The sequence below is a fragment of the Coregonus clupeaformis genome, chromosome 31 (genome assembly GCF_020615455.1).
Source record: "Coregonus clupeaformis isolate EN_2021a chromosome 31, ASM2061545v1, whole genome shotgun sequence".
In the NCBI taxonomy this organism is placed as follows: domain Eukaryota; kingdom Metazoa; phylum Chordata; class Actinopteri; order Salmoniformes; family Salmonidae; genus Coregonus; species Coregonus clupeaformis.
The window spans coordinates 21,478,058-21,493,654 of record NC_059222.1 but is presented as its reverse complement, the minus strand read 5'-3'; the positions used below and the strand labels follow the sequence as shown (position 1 = coordinate 21,493,654).

General features: G+C 41.2%; 1 protein-coding gene across 4 annotated transcripts in view; it reads right to left on the bottom strand.

The window, feature by feature from the left end:
- LOC121547208 (rab11 family-interacting protein 3-like) overlaps positions 1-15,597 on the bottom strand; it is an 85,681-nt gene that overhangs the window by 31,943 nt on the left and 38,141 nt on the right. For all 4 annotated transcript variants that reach the window (XM_045209801.1, XM_041858358.2, XM_041858359.2 and 1 more), the window contains exon 4: positions 11,790-11,962. In XM_045209801.1, the coding sequence (XP_045065736.1) occupies positions 11,790-11,962 (173 nt within the window). The remainder of the gene's footprint in view (positions 1-11,789; positions 11,963-15,597) is intronic.

Below are 15,597 nucleotides of genomic sequence, written 5' to 3'. Positions count from 1 at the left end.
TTAGTAATAGACTACATTTGACATTACTCTATTCTTTAGAATTGCATTGCATTAATTGCATACATTTTTGTTTCTAAAGTAGGCCTGTCATTTTAAGATATTTTTTACATCTCAAAATAAGATGTTGCCCCATTAAGACAGACTGCTTTCCAAATGTGATATTGATATGTCTACAGTTTGTTAGCCAAGATGAATGCTAGGTGTCTTTTTGTAGTTTTCTTTTTGTAGACTAACATCAGTAGCCAGTAGACCATTTATTTTCCAGTGACAAGTAAGACAACTGAGATGGTAAGATTAAAAAAGTAAGCCATCCAGGGAATGCATGATTTATATTTTAATTGCAATCTGTCGAAATGGGATCTATTATTTACCACCTGAGGAAGTGGGAACTCAAAATACTTAGCTAGATTGCTAACTCTAAATATGATCATGTTGCTAGATAGCCATGTAGGCTAATTGATTAATCTATCAGTAAATGTAATGTCCTACAAAAACTTTCCAGCGCTAGGCCTATACAGGCTACTTGATGTAGGCCTTTTAAATGCAAATGGCGCACTCCCCTTGGTTCAGCTCCGTGGGCGCATGAAAAGCCATTTACTACATAGTGTACTCTGGTTGTAAAGTGGTGCTATGAACTCAATATTGAGGTGAGAAATAAATTATACTCACAGAAAGCTGTGACTATCCTCTTTGTAACTAGAACAGTAGTTGCTTTGAAAACTGTATTTATCCCACAACTGAATTTTGAGCAGCAGTGCTTATTAGAATGCACCTCTCTCTCCTCCGTGCGCAGAGTAGGGAGAGGGAGTGGCTCGCTCAGATTTCAACCAACAGCAAAACAGGGACAGGCAGATACTTTCATATGGTTTATTTTTGGTCAATTGCATGCACATTGTTTGAATAAATCATGCTAAAAAAAAATTTTACGTGACCAGCAAAAAAATGTCACTGGCACACTAGCGACACACTAAATATTGGTGTTGCAGTGCCAAGTCAAAGGGTCGCAAAAGCGAGTGTTTTTGTTGCAGTTTTGAGCCCTGCAGGAAAATGCATATGTGGTCTCAATGTCTAATAATGACGGCAGGGCTAGTTCAAACTGCAGTAGGATAGTTCTCCTCACAGGTGAGTGAATCAGCTGAGCCCATGCTTGGTGAATAGCACTTGGTTGATCTCCGGGAGCAGGACACAGAAGAGGAGAGATTAATAGATAATGGGAGACAAAAGTGAGAGACCGGAATGAATCAAAGAAATCACCACAGCAAAGGATTGTAGTTTGAGCTAGAAATGAACATCCTGACAGTCTAAAAAATAACAACTAGGCTACCAGAATAAGGATAGAAGCAGGTTGCCAAGTACTTCAACTTCTCCATGTAGTTGAGCGCAGACTAGAGTTTTTAAAATGAACCTCTGACCTTCTTAAACCTTTACCGTGTACCTACAGTGCCTTCAGAAAGTATTCATACCCCTTATCACATTTTGTTGTGTTACAGCCTGAATTGATTGATAAAATATGAATGTTTTCTGACCCATCTATACACAATACCCCATAATGACAAACTGAAAACATATTTTTAGGTCTTGCCATAGATTTTCAAGCAGATTTAAGTCAAAACTGTAACTCGGCCACTCAGGAACATTCACCGTTTTCTTGGTAAGCAAATCCAGTGTAGATTTGTGTTTTAGATTATTGTCCTGCTGAAAGGTGAATTAATCTCCCAGTGTCCGGTGGAAAGCAGACTGAACCAGATTTTCCTCTAGGATTAACATTCCGTTTATTTTTTTATCCTGAAAAACTCCCCAGTCCTTAATGATTACAAGCATAACCATAACATGATGCAGCCACCACTATGCTTGAACATATGGAGAGTGGTAATCAGTAATGCATGTTTTGGAATATTTCGTTATTCTGTACAGGCTTCCTTCTTTTCACGCTGTCATTTAGGTTACTATTGTGGACTAACTACAATGTTGATCTCTCCTATCACAGCTATTAAACTCTAACTGTTTTCAAGTCACCATTGGCCTCATGGTAAAACCCTGGAGCGGTTTATTTCCTCTACGGCAAATGAGTTAGGAAGGACACGTATCTTTGTAGTGACTGGGTGTATTGATACACCATCCAAAGTGTAATTAATAACTTCACCATGCTTAAAGGGTTATTCAATGTATGTCACCTTTTTAGATTTTTACCAATCTCAGTACGAATGCGCAAGTGCCAATTGAATCTCAACAAGGAAAGAGTTGTTGGTTGCATTTGATTTACGTTTTATTAAAAGTACGGATTTCAGCAAACAAAGAAAGGCAAACATAGGTACACAGTAAAGGATTAAGAAGGTACATGTTTTAAGTATCTACACATAGCGACTCAAAGGAGTCGGAGGTTCATTAAAAAAACTCTAGTCTGCGATCAACTCTGTGGAGGAGTTGAGGTACTTGGCAAAGAGGCAGGGTGCTCTGCATCTTACTCCAACTAGGCCTATTGACAGGGATAATGTGGCATTTCTTATTTGTCAGTATGAATGAAATGAGTGAGTCCTGCCTTGATGACTGTATTACCTTTACAATACTTGTCCTATATATTTTTGTAGACATAAATTACTACTTTGAATAATGATAACTAAAGCTATGTCCCAGAACGGCATGCTAGTGATAAAGCTATCTGCTTCTGCTAGCTAGCAACAGGACTACTTGGTGTAGCTAGCTAGCTACATTGCTAAGGTTGCTACGTTCTAAATATAGTTGGGAGTTATTTTACAGCTTGCATTGACGGTAGCACGTTTCAATAACTAAATAGATTACACATGTAAAAAATACTTTACCTGATAGCAGTTTGTCGGACGGTGTGTTTAGTGCTTTAGGTACGGAGAACGTGATTGGCAGACATGATCAGCAGAGATGGTACCTGGATAGTACATGAGTTTTGATTGGTTTACTGTTTAGTACTTGGCAGCGTTTACTGTTTAGTACTTGCCTGTCCAGCTAGCGAACATAAAAGTAATTATTTTGACAAAATTTTCCAACAAACGGAAATGTGTTCAGAAGAAATAAATATACACAATATGTAAAAACCGGCTCCTCCCTCGCCAGGGACCAATCATCTCAAAAACTAAAGCAGATACGATGCGTTGGCCTACCGCCTAAAGGTCATTATAGAAGATTAACTCATTGCAGCAACACATAACTCTTGGCCATTAAAGATTAACTGGTTTTAAAGTTCATAGTCAACCCAAAGACAAACTCAAACATACAGTGGATAGATCAGGGCACACACTGGCTGTAACAGAGAAGTATCTCTGTTTTTCCACTTCTGGGTTTTACATTGTATCTAAGTGTTGTGCAGCACCAGAACAAAAAACAAGGGCATAATGTTCAACAACCCCAGCATAGTTTAACAGTAGGATAAGCCAGTTCATTTTCAACTCTATAATTCATCTATTACGCCTTTGAAAATAATGATGACGACATAAGAACCTAAGTTCTCTCTACCATCTGGTCCTTAGTAAATAAATTAAATTGTCACTGAAAATAACTAGGATCTTCAGGCTTTGTTCCTCAAATAACCATGTGCTGTATTTCATCACAATAACCACTTCTAAACTATTTATCTAGGCCTGTACGTTTTCTGACATGTATTGAAGGTCCCATTTCAAATTCAAGATTCCAAAACATCTGGCCAACAGTAATTGTCCAATAGTAAGAAAATACCATTATCTATGCAATTTGTCAACTGATCAATACAAGCCATATTAATTAGACTAGAGGGATGTGAGCGCCCACATGCACTTGAGGACCAGGCAGGAGCAACCTTAAACAAAAGGCACCTTCAGTTAGATTGATATGATAAGACTTACTTCTCTCTGTAGACTGAGGGTATTTCAAGCCCAGGGACATTATAATTAATAGTGGCTATTAGTGCCTCTCTTTAATCTCTCTGTCTGGTGACCCACATATACAGTGGGGGAAAAAGGTATTTAGTCAGCCACCAATTGTGCAAGTTCTCCCACTTAAAAAGATGAGAGAGGCCTGTAATTTTCATCATAGGTACACGTCAACTATGACAGACAAAATGAGAATTTTTTTTCCAGAAAATCACATTGTAGGATTTTTTATGAATTTAATTGCAAATTATGGTAAATAACAACAGTTTCTCAATACTTTGTTATATACCCTTTGTTGGCAAAGACACAGGTCAAACGTTTTCTTTAAGTCTTCACAAGGTTTTCACACACTGTTGCTGGTATTTTGGCCCATTCCTCCATGCAGATCTCCTCTAGAGCAGTGATGTTTTGGGGCTGTCGCAGGGCAACACGGACTTTTAACTCCCTCCAAAGATTTTCTATGGGGTTGAGATCTGGAGACTGGCTAGGCCACTCCAGGACCTTGAAATGCTTCTTACGAAGCCACTCCTTCGTTGCCCGGGCGGTGTGTTTGGGATCATTGTCATACTGAAAGACCCAACCACGTTTCATCTTCAATGCCCTTGCTGATGGAAGGAGGTTTTCACTCAAAATCTCACGATACATGGCCCCATTCATTCTTTCCTTTACACGGATCAGTCGTCCTGGTCCCTTTGCAGAAAAACAGCCCCAAAGCATGATGTTTCCACCCCCATGCTTCACAGTAGGTATGGTGTTCTTTGGATGCAACTCAGCATTCTTTGTCCTCCAAACACGACGAGTTGAGTTTTTACCAAAAAGTTATATTTTGGTTTCATCTGACCATATGACATTCTCCCAATCCTCTTCTGGATCATCCAAATGCACTCTAGCAAACTTCAGACGGGCCTGGACATGTACTGGCTTAAGCAGGGGGACACGTCTGGCACTGCAGGATTTGAGTCCCTGGCGGCGTAGTGTGTTACTGATGGTAAGCTTTGTTACTTTGGTCCCAGCTCTCTGCAGGTCATTCACTAGGTCCCCCCGTGTGGTTCTGGGATTTTGCTCACCGTTCTTGTGATCATTTTGACCCCACGGGGTGAGATCTTGCGAGGGAGATTATCAGTGGTCTTGTATGTCTTCCATTTCCTAATAATTGCTCCCACAGTTGATTTCTTCAAACCAAGCTGCTTACCTATTGCAGATTCAGTCTTCCCAGCCTGGTGCAGGTCTACAATTTTGTTTCTGGTGTCCTTTGACAGCTCTTTGGTCTTGGCCATAGTGGAGTTTGGAGTGTGACTGTTTGAGGTTGTGGACAGGTGTATTTTATACTGATAACAAGTTCAAACAGGTGCCATTAATACAGGTAACGAGTGGAGGACAGAGGAGCCTCTTAAAGAAGAAGTTACAGGTCTGTGAGAGCCAGAAATCTTGCTTGTTTGTAGGTGACCAAATACTTATTTTCCACCATAATTTGCAAATAAATTCATTAAAAATCCTACAATGTGATTTTCTGGATTATTTTTTCTCAATTTGTCTGTCATAGTTGACGTGTACCTATGATGAAAATTACAGGCCTCTCTCATCTTTTTAAGTGGGAGAACTTGCACAATTGGTGGCTGACTAAATACTTTTTTCCCCCACTGTATACCTTTCAAACGAATACGTTTTTGCAGACTATTCTTTACATATGAAAGGTATTGCCGGCGGCAAAGCCTCTACTTGTATTTTCGCCAACACCCCTAGTCATGACTGCGGTAAAGTTCTGCCTACGGCTTAGTATGAAATGTAGCCGTAATGCTGAGGCGGCATTGGCACGCACTACGCTCTTGATGGTTGCTAGGCAGCACCCATTACTACTGTCCTCTTGCCAGTTCTAAACTTTGAGGCATGTCACCTCACCCATCTCTTCGAATAGCCCACCACATGCACTGTTTTCTTAACCACAACTGGATGGATCCATAAAAGAATTACACAGAATAAATATCACTAAATGACAGAAATATTGGAATAAACAAGGCATGAAATTGTTGCTTACTGAAACTCCAAAAGTCATCCAATTATTAGAATACATTTGAAGCAATAGCCTATTCGCGTGTGTTCAACTATTTCAGCACCATATCATGCTGCTTTGAGACAAGCGTGGGGACTCATCTTGATAAATCAATCAATGTCCGATTTTTTGTTTCACTGAATCTCGGTTTGGATATTGGGTTAGGCTACAATTAGGCTGTAGAAATGTTAGCTAAATGGAGGTGAGTGCTGTTCATGGTCATCTCGTCTAGTTGGCTCAATTATTAGCACTGATTAGAACATTGTCAGCATGTTATGAAGCTTAACAAGTAGATTATTTTTTAGATTATAACACGAGACTTACATGCTTTTGACAATATAGATTGCTTTTTTTTATTTTATTTTTCGGTTTCATGATGAAGATACTTTCAATGTAACACCCTATGCCTGCTCCCTAAGGGATGAAACGTGGATAAAAAAAAGCATGGGCTTGCCTTGGGCTCCGTTTCAAAATATCACTTTTTTATATGACAGCGGTTCTACACATTGCCATGATGCAAGTTGTGTGTGAAAAATATTATTTGTATTTTATTCTGTTAAATTTCATTATATTCTTACTACAAAATATATGTGTGTTGACTGTGATCGGGTAGGTGTGTCTTGTCTGTTTAATGAACAAAATAATGGACTATTGATTTCATTAATTTGGACGTAACATAAAATCAGTCTATTAGTCTATTTATTGAAATAGACGCCCACATCTGCATACCACTACTACCACTAGTCACTGGCATGCACACGGAAGGTATAAAAGGCGTATGGAGGCAAGAATGTGGTAAAAAAAATATATATATATCCTATGTGAAAGCAGCAATAGACTCCAAGTCGTCTATAGAATCTATGATGAGATACAGAGGCTTGATGATAGATAGGCTGTGATGGCTGGAGCTAGCATTACTTTGACTTATCCCAGTTGGTCACCATTAGTATTTAGTCAAAGGCCTCATACTAACCCTATTTGTTACAGTGCAAACCCTGGTGTCTGAGTGATGAACAATGATATCGTGGTTTCAGGACAGCTTTTAGTGGTGCGTGGGTCAGCTTTTGCTCACCCGCACCGCAATTGCTAATAACCCATCCGCAACCGCCAACTATATATGATAAAGTGAAAATCTGAGACCGGCATCCGACCCTAACCCGCTAATATAGAAAATGTGCTGTAGCCTACAGTCAGAGACAGCGGAACGATTTTTTGACAGGTGGTGCAGGATTATTTTTGCGTAACTTAGATATGTTTCTGCTTAAAATTTCCACATTTTTTGTAGGCTATTTCGAGAGCTTGGGACTATAACGTTCGATCTAGATTTTTGTCAAAAATGTGTTATTGACACAGCCTTGTTCTGTTCAATGGTCTCTACCTATATAGTACACTAAATACCCCAATACATGTTAATAAGTTTCAAAGAATACAAGATAAAAATTGCTGACACAATTCAAACCAATGAGAGTTCGGAACTTTAAAGCCAACTATATCAGAATCATCTTTTTGCAGATAGAACCTTATAGTCTCAAGATCTCGATTTGTTAGGCAACTGTCTATCATTAGATACAAGCAGCTTCTCTTCTGTCATTATATGTTGCCCTAGAAGACTAAATAAGCCCTTGCTCACCAGAATGTCACCAGAATGTCATAAATCGATAGAATGAATGCTTCAATCTAGTTCTTTTCATCTCTGCTTCTTTCGCAGAGCAAAGACATTTAGGCACAGAGGAGAAAATGCAATAACCCCCCAAAAGAATGCGAACGATTTTATGTGCAATATTTCTAAATTACATCAGTTTGACCAGTTTTAAGGAAATAGAAAGCTGTGAAAATGACCCAACATGTTTCTGATAATATTTAAGTTCGGCTTGGATGCATATTTTACGTGGTTGAAATATCAGCTTTTATGATGCTGATAAAGATAGCACCTCTACAGACATCCCTAACTGCGCATTTACATTCGCTGAAGATGCTGAAATAAATAAATCATATTTCTCCACTCCTGTTCCCGAGTCAAAATTTACATTTGTGACCCACCACCTGGATTCTTTTTTTTTTTTTTTACATTGGATAAAAGTAGACTTAGAGCTAGAAAATGGTATATAATACAATGCAGTTGTCAAGAGAGTGCAAAACTGTCATCAAGGCAAAGGGTGGCTACTTTGAAGAATCTCAAATATACACTTCTCAAAAAAATGAAGGGAACACTAAAATAACACATCCTAGATCTGAATGAATGAAATAATCTTATTAAATACTTTTTTCTTTACATAGCCGAATGTGCTGACACCAAAATCACACAAAAATTATCAATGGAAATCAAATGTATCAACCCCATGGAGGTCTGGATTTGGAGTCACCCTCAAAATTAAAGTGGAAAACCACACTACAGGCTGATCCAACTTTGATGTAATGTCCTTAAAACAAGTCAAAATGAGGCTCAGTAGTGTGTGTGGCCTCCACGTGCCTGTATGACCTCCCCTACAACGCCTGGGCATGCTCCTGATGAGGTGGCGGACGGTCTCCTGAGGGATCTCCTCCCAGCCCTGGACTAAAGCATCCGCCAACTCCTGGACAGTCTGTGGTGCAACGTGGCGTTGGTGGATGGAGCGAGACATGATGTCCCAGATGTGCTCAATTGGATTCAGGTCTGGGGAACGGGCGGGCCAGTCCATAGGATCAATGCCTTCCTCTTGCAGGAACTGCTGACACACTCCAGCCACATGAGGTCTAGCATTGTCTTGCATTAGGAGGAACCCAGGGCCAACCGCACCAGCATAAGGTCTCACAAGGGGTCTGAGGATCTCATCTCGGTACCTAATGGCAGTCAGGCTACCTCTGGCGAGCACATGGAGGGCTGTGCGGCCCCCCAAAGAAATGCCACCCCACACCATGACTGACCCACCGCCAAACCGGTCATGCTGGAGGATGTTGCAGGCAGCAGAACGTTCTCCACGGCGTCTCCAGACTCTGTCACGTCTGTCACATGTGCTCAGTGTGAACCTGCTTTCATCTGTGAAGAGCACATGGCGCCAGTGGCAAATTTGCCAATCTTGGTGTTCTCTGGCAAATGCCAAACGTCCTGCACGGTGTTGGGCTGTAAGCACAACCCCCACCTGTGGACGTCGGGCCCTCATACCACCCTCATGGAATCTGTTTCTGACCGTTTGAGCAGACACATGCACATTTGTGGCCTGCTGGAGGTCATTTTGCAGGGCTCTGGCAGTGCTCCTCCTGCTCCTCCTTGCACAAAGGCGGAGGTAGCGGTCCTGCTGCTGGGTTGTTGCCCTCCTATGGCCTCCTCCACGTCTCCTGATGTACTAGCCTGTCTCCTGGTAGCGCCTCCATGCTCTCGACACTACGCTGACAGACACAGCAAACCTTCTTGCCACAGCTCGCATTGATGTGCCATCCTGGATGAGCTGCACTACCTGAGCCACTTGTGTGGGTTGTAGACTCCATCTCATGCTACCACTAGAGTGAAAGCACCACCAGCATTCAAAAGTGACGAAAACATCAGCCAGGAAGCATAGGAACTGAGACGTGGTCTGTGGTCACCACCTGCAAAACCAGTCCTTTATTGGGGGTGTCTTGCTAATTGCCTATAATTTCCACCTGTTGTCTATTCCATTTGCACAACAGCATGTGACATTTACTGTCAATCAGTGTTGCTTCCTAAGTGGACAGTTTGATTTCACAGAAGTGTGATTGACTTGGAGTTACATTGTGTTGTTTAAGTGTTCCCTTTATTTTTTTGAGCAGTGTATATATATATATATTTGTTTAACACTTTTTTGGTTACTACATGATTCCATATGTGTTATTTCATAGTTTTGATGTCTTAACTATTATTCTACAATGTAGAAAATAGTAAAAATAAAGAAAAACCCTTCAATGAGTAAGTGTTCTAAAACCTTTGACCGGTAGTGTACACATGTTCATGAAATACAATAGATGGCCGTAATCTCCCCCAGACACACCTGGCTAATTTGATGGGTCATGTAATCATCTGGCTAAGTGGAGTCTTTTGTTTAGACATTTATCTAGCTAGCTAAACAATGAACCGGCAAAATCTCAACTCATACTACTACCAATACAAACTGATTGTCATAGCTGTAGTATGAATCTGCAGGTAGCTAAAGCTAACCAACTAGGTTCAATGTTAGCTAGTTAGCTAACATTAGGCTATAACTAGCAATGCAAATGGATTTCTGATTAGAAAAATATTACTACACAGGTCATACACATAACAGTATGCTTTAACTTGCAATGAAAACAACGTTGACAAAATTTGAAACATAACATCTGAACATTATTATGGATGAAAGCTTCACGGCAGACTGGAACCATTTAACTCCATCTTGTTTGGCCAGCGTTGTGTCAAGTCACTCTGGTTCACACTGACCATGGCATGTGCAGAAAGTAGCCCATCACAACTTTTTCCAACAGATCTGTCGATAGTGCCTGCTAAATTCAGGGCATCAATATTGTTGAGTAAAGTAGCAAAACTTTTGTAGTTCTCGATGGCTAACGTTATATCTTTCAAAAAATATGCGGTAGAAAGGGTTATCAACATACTGAGCAGCTCACATTATAGACAGAAGCATTCTACATGGCAGACAAATCCAAACACATCTCCCGGCATGTCCAGCCCATCCATTAGCGCAGCCAATCAAGATTCCTGTCTTTTTCCGTGGCTAAACCAACTACGCTCTTAATTTTACAATTGTATTCGTATTTACAGATGGAATACAAGTTTGTTATTAAGCCACATGAAAGTTCACATGTTCCAGAAGGCATTTCTGTTCAAAAGCCTCTCCTGTGAAGTAGTGACGTGCGACATTCGCCTAGCTTCCTGAAACAGGTCACATTTGGTGTATAATTTTGCTGCAAGAAATGCTTAATTCTGCATGAGTTAATATTAAGGCTATGTGAAAGGTTACAGACCTACAGTCAGTGTCCAGATTACAGTTTCCATTTAAAAACATCTGAATAGTAGGCTACAGTTCCCTTGATGTGCCATAGGCCTATTTGAAGTCCCCGTCTTGTGACTGTTGAATTTGTATAGCATCTCACAATCATCACACACAACATAGGAAGCACTGCTATCATCCTCTTACCACTTCACCAAATCCTTCGCAAACATTACTTTTCTGGCACTGCCTTCTCATTATTTTCAACTCTCCATTTTGTAGCTTTTCTCTTATTGAATTAAACTCTGACATTGTCCCATTTGCCTCAGTGGATCAACATTTACATTTTCTACCCTTTCCCAAAAGCATTTGCGTGTACGCTATTTGTCGAGTGTACAGTTGGGCAACTAAAGCTTATACTCTTATGCACTAATGCCAGATAGCCTAAAAACAATTAAAGAAAGATCTCAATGTAGCCTATAGATATAAATTTCACAAGATTTTTACAAATGTATTTTTTATGTATTGTTTTCTCTTTATTCAAGCTTCCCGCTACCCACCCGCCCTTCATCCACACAATATTTCATGACCCTAAACCCACCCGCCCGCCCCACGGATATAACCACGGGACATGAGTCAACCCGCGCATCACTAACAGCTTTGACCCACCTCTGCCTCATCTGGCTCACCTCAACTTAGGTGGTATTAAAACATCACCTCAAGGTTAATGTTTATGGTAGTTCTAAGTAGGAGGGTTAGGGGTATGGGCTTAGGGTTCGACTTTGGCCTACAGTATGTGGGTCAGGTTAAGGAATCGGGGTTAAGATTAGAGGTCACGGTCAGGACTGACTATTGGGCCATGGGCCTTTCCTGAGGAGAAGCAAAGAAAACCACAAAGGACATGCAGCCTTATGCTCCACATGGAGTAAAGAGGTCAGAACTGACCTGTTGCTGCTGTCCTCGGGGTCGTGCAGCGTTGCGTCGATGCCGCTGTCCGTCTCCACATCCTCGTGCATCTCTGGCTGGACTAGGGCTCCCGTGTCTTCGTCGGTGAACATCTCACACTCGCTGTAGGTGCTCTCCGAGCCCAGGTAGGCACTATCCGTCACCTCGTTCTGCTACAGGAGGGAAATAGGACCATTTTTGTTATCTTATTAGATCAAGTTGGGAATCCTATAACTTCACAAGAGTGGTCCAAAGTATCTGGGACACAGAGAGAGTTAAATGGACATCGTTTGATTTGAGAAATCATTAACAGGTGACTAAAAATAGCAGTATGAGGGCTGGTACAGTAGCCGATGTGTGGGTGGACTATGTATTAGCTAACCAACTGTAAACACACCCAGTTGAGAGCTGATGACTACATTCTGTAGACTGTATTGTACACCAGTTTGAATGTTACACCTTACTTTTTTTCTAGCTGTAACTTTGCTGACAGACTTGATATAAATTATGACTCATTATAAACTACACATAATACAGGTAAAACTTTACTTGACACCCAACGTCATAACACATTGACACGGTCATAACCTGTTATAATATGGTCATAACACTGTCATGACACATTTTGACCTGTTATGACATACACTACACGACCAAAAGTATGTGGACACCTGCTCGACGAACATCTGATTCCAAAATAATGGGCATTAATCTAAGAATGGAGTTGGTCCCCCCTTTGCTGCTATAACAGCCTCCACTCTTCTGGGAAGGCTTTCCACTAAATGTTGGAACATTGCTGGAGGGACTTGCTTCCATTCAGCTACAAGAGCATTAGTGAGGTCGGGCACTGATGTTGGGCGATTAGGCCTGGCTCGCAGTCAGTGTTCCAATTCATCCCAAAGGTGTTCGATGGGGTTGAGGTCAGGGATCTGTACAAGCCAGTCAAGTTCTTCCACACCGATCTCGACAAACCATTTCTGTATGGACCTCGCTTTGTGCACGGGGGCATTGTCATGCTTCCTGCCGTCCACAAAGTTGAAAGCACAGAATCGTCTAGAATGTCGTTGTATGTTGTAGCGTTAAGATTTCCCTTCACTGGAACTAAGGGGCCTAGCCCAAACCATGAAAAACAGCCCCAGACCATTATTCCTCCTCCACAAAACTTTACAGTTGGCACTACGCATTGGGGCAGGTGTAATAGCCCCATAACATCAAAGATCCACCACTATATGTTACAGTAGGTATGGGGTTCTTTTCTGTTTATGGATCCTTATTTCGACACCAAACCCATCACTGGTGTGCACCGCCAAAGAGCTCTATTTTCCTTTCATCTGACCATAGCACTGGTTCTAATCCAAGTGCCAATGCCGTTTCATTTATTTGGCCACGCACACCAGTGGTGGGTTTGGCGTCGGATTTGGAAATATTCTGTATGGAGGAACGCCCAATGTGTTCTCCAATCTCAAAAAACATTTAAGAAAAAGGCTCAGTGCTCTTATCCTCGCAAGGTGAGGTACTAAAATGTATTGAAAACAGGAGTGCAATCACTGACCCTTATCTTTGAGGGGAAATTATATAACTTGTTAAAGGTCCAGTGCAGTCAAAAACAAGTTTTGGCCTGCCTGATGTGCATCTTTCCCTTTGAAGACGATTCGATACCTATCTAGATACATGGAACTATACGTTTTAGTTTGAAACGATTCGGTGTGATTAGAGAATTAATCAATGCGATGCGGTTCAATGCAATACAATTCGATGCACTAACATTTGTTACATAAACACATTCATATTCTGTCTGAGCTGACTTTTCTGTGTGTGTGTGTGTTTGTAAATGATGTATGTCTATAGTGTATGTACTGTGTGCGTGTGTAGATTAAGCATGTTTATGGTGTATGTACTGCGTAGGCACCTGATCTGAGCCATAAGGGAGACTAGACATCTATCACCCCATTAACACTCTCAGATTAATATCACGCAAGCCATTTTAGCATTTGAATGCTTAAGGTGCCACGCAGATGTGCAAGATCAGGAACAGGCCGCCTGTGAAGCTGGGCGCATCCTGTTTCAATTGATCATCATGTTGGTCAGCGTGTGAAGCTGGGTACAGTGTGCAGTTTGACTAGGCTACTTAAATTCCCTGGGGTTGGACGGCATGAAAAATTACTTGTAGATCAATGACTGTCAACACAATTACATGCTTAGTTCAACACTGAAGGAGAGGACACATCAGTTGTCACAAAAGATTAGGTATTTTCCGAAGGAAGAAAGAAAGTCATATGAGCAAAACATTTCAGTGAATCTGTGATTCGTAACATTTGAATACATTTTCTGACCAATGCATACTACATTTGGATCGGTTTAGGGTCCGCGGAACGATGCAGTCATATCTTAAACATTTGAGTCGTATCGGTGAATCGTCATGAGCACACAATATAGGTCAGCATTTGTATTATATATAGTGCATTCATAAAGTATTCAGACCCCTTCCCCTTTTCCACATTTTGTTATGTTACAGCCTTATTCTAAAATTGATTTAAAAAATAAATAATCCCTCAACCTACACACAATACTCCATAATGACAAAACGGCCTGGGAAGTGACCAAGAACCCGATGATCACTTTGACAGAGCTCCAGAGTTAATCTGTGGAGATGGCAGAACCTTCCAGAAGGACAACCATCTCTGCAGCACTTCACCAATGAGGCCTTTATGGTAGAGTGGCCAGACAGAAGCCACTCTTCAGTAAAAAGCACAACAGCCCGCTTGGATTTTGCCAAAAAGCACCTAAAGGACACTCAGACAATGAGAAACAAGATTCTCTGGTCTGATGAAACCAAGATTGAACTCTGATGCTGCCACCACCACAAACCAAGCGCCACGTCTGGAGGAAACCTGGCACCATCCCTACGGTGAAGCATGGTGGTGGCAGCATCATGCTGTGGGGATGTTTTTCAGCGGCAGGGACTGGGAGACTAGTGAGGATCGAGGGAAAGATGAACGGAGCAAAGTACAGAGAGATCCTTGATGAAAACCTGCTCCAAAGCGCTCAGGACCTCAGACTGGGGTGAAGGTTCACCTTCCAACAGGATAACAACCCTAAGCACACAGCCAAGAAAGACAATGCAGGAGTGGCTCCGGGACAAGTCTCTGAATGTCCTTAAGTGGCCCAGCCAGAGCCCAGACATCTCTGGAGAGACTTGAAAATAGCTGTGCAGCAACGCTCCCCATCCAACCTGACAGAGCTTAAGAGGATCTGCAGAGAAGAATGGGAGAAACTCCCCAAATACAGGTGTGCATAGCTTGTAGCGTCTTACCCAAGAAGACTTGAGGCTGTAATCGCTGCCAAAGGTGCTTCAACAAAGTACCGGTACTGAGTAAAGGGTCTGAATACTTATTTAAATGTAATATTTCAGTTTTAGATTTGTAAGAAATTAGCTAAAATTTCTAAAAACCTGTTTTTGCTTTGTCATTATGGGTTATTGTGTGTAGATTGATGAGGGGAAAAAACTATTTAATTAATTTTAGAATAAGGCTGTAACGTAACAAAATGTGGAAAAAGTCAAGGGGTCTTTTTTGCTCATGTTTTTCAAGGGTGCCAATAATTTTGGACCTGACTGTATAATGAAACCAGATGAAGCAGCACAGATGAATTATGGACATTGTGCATTGCTTAGAGGCCAAAGTGCAAATATAGAGATAAGTCTGTTAAACTTTACAGCATCACATAATGTAGCTGCACTGACAAGACTTAAAGTAACTGTCCAGTGAAAATCTCACTTTTAAAACGTAATATTCTGTTAACTCATAAC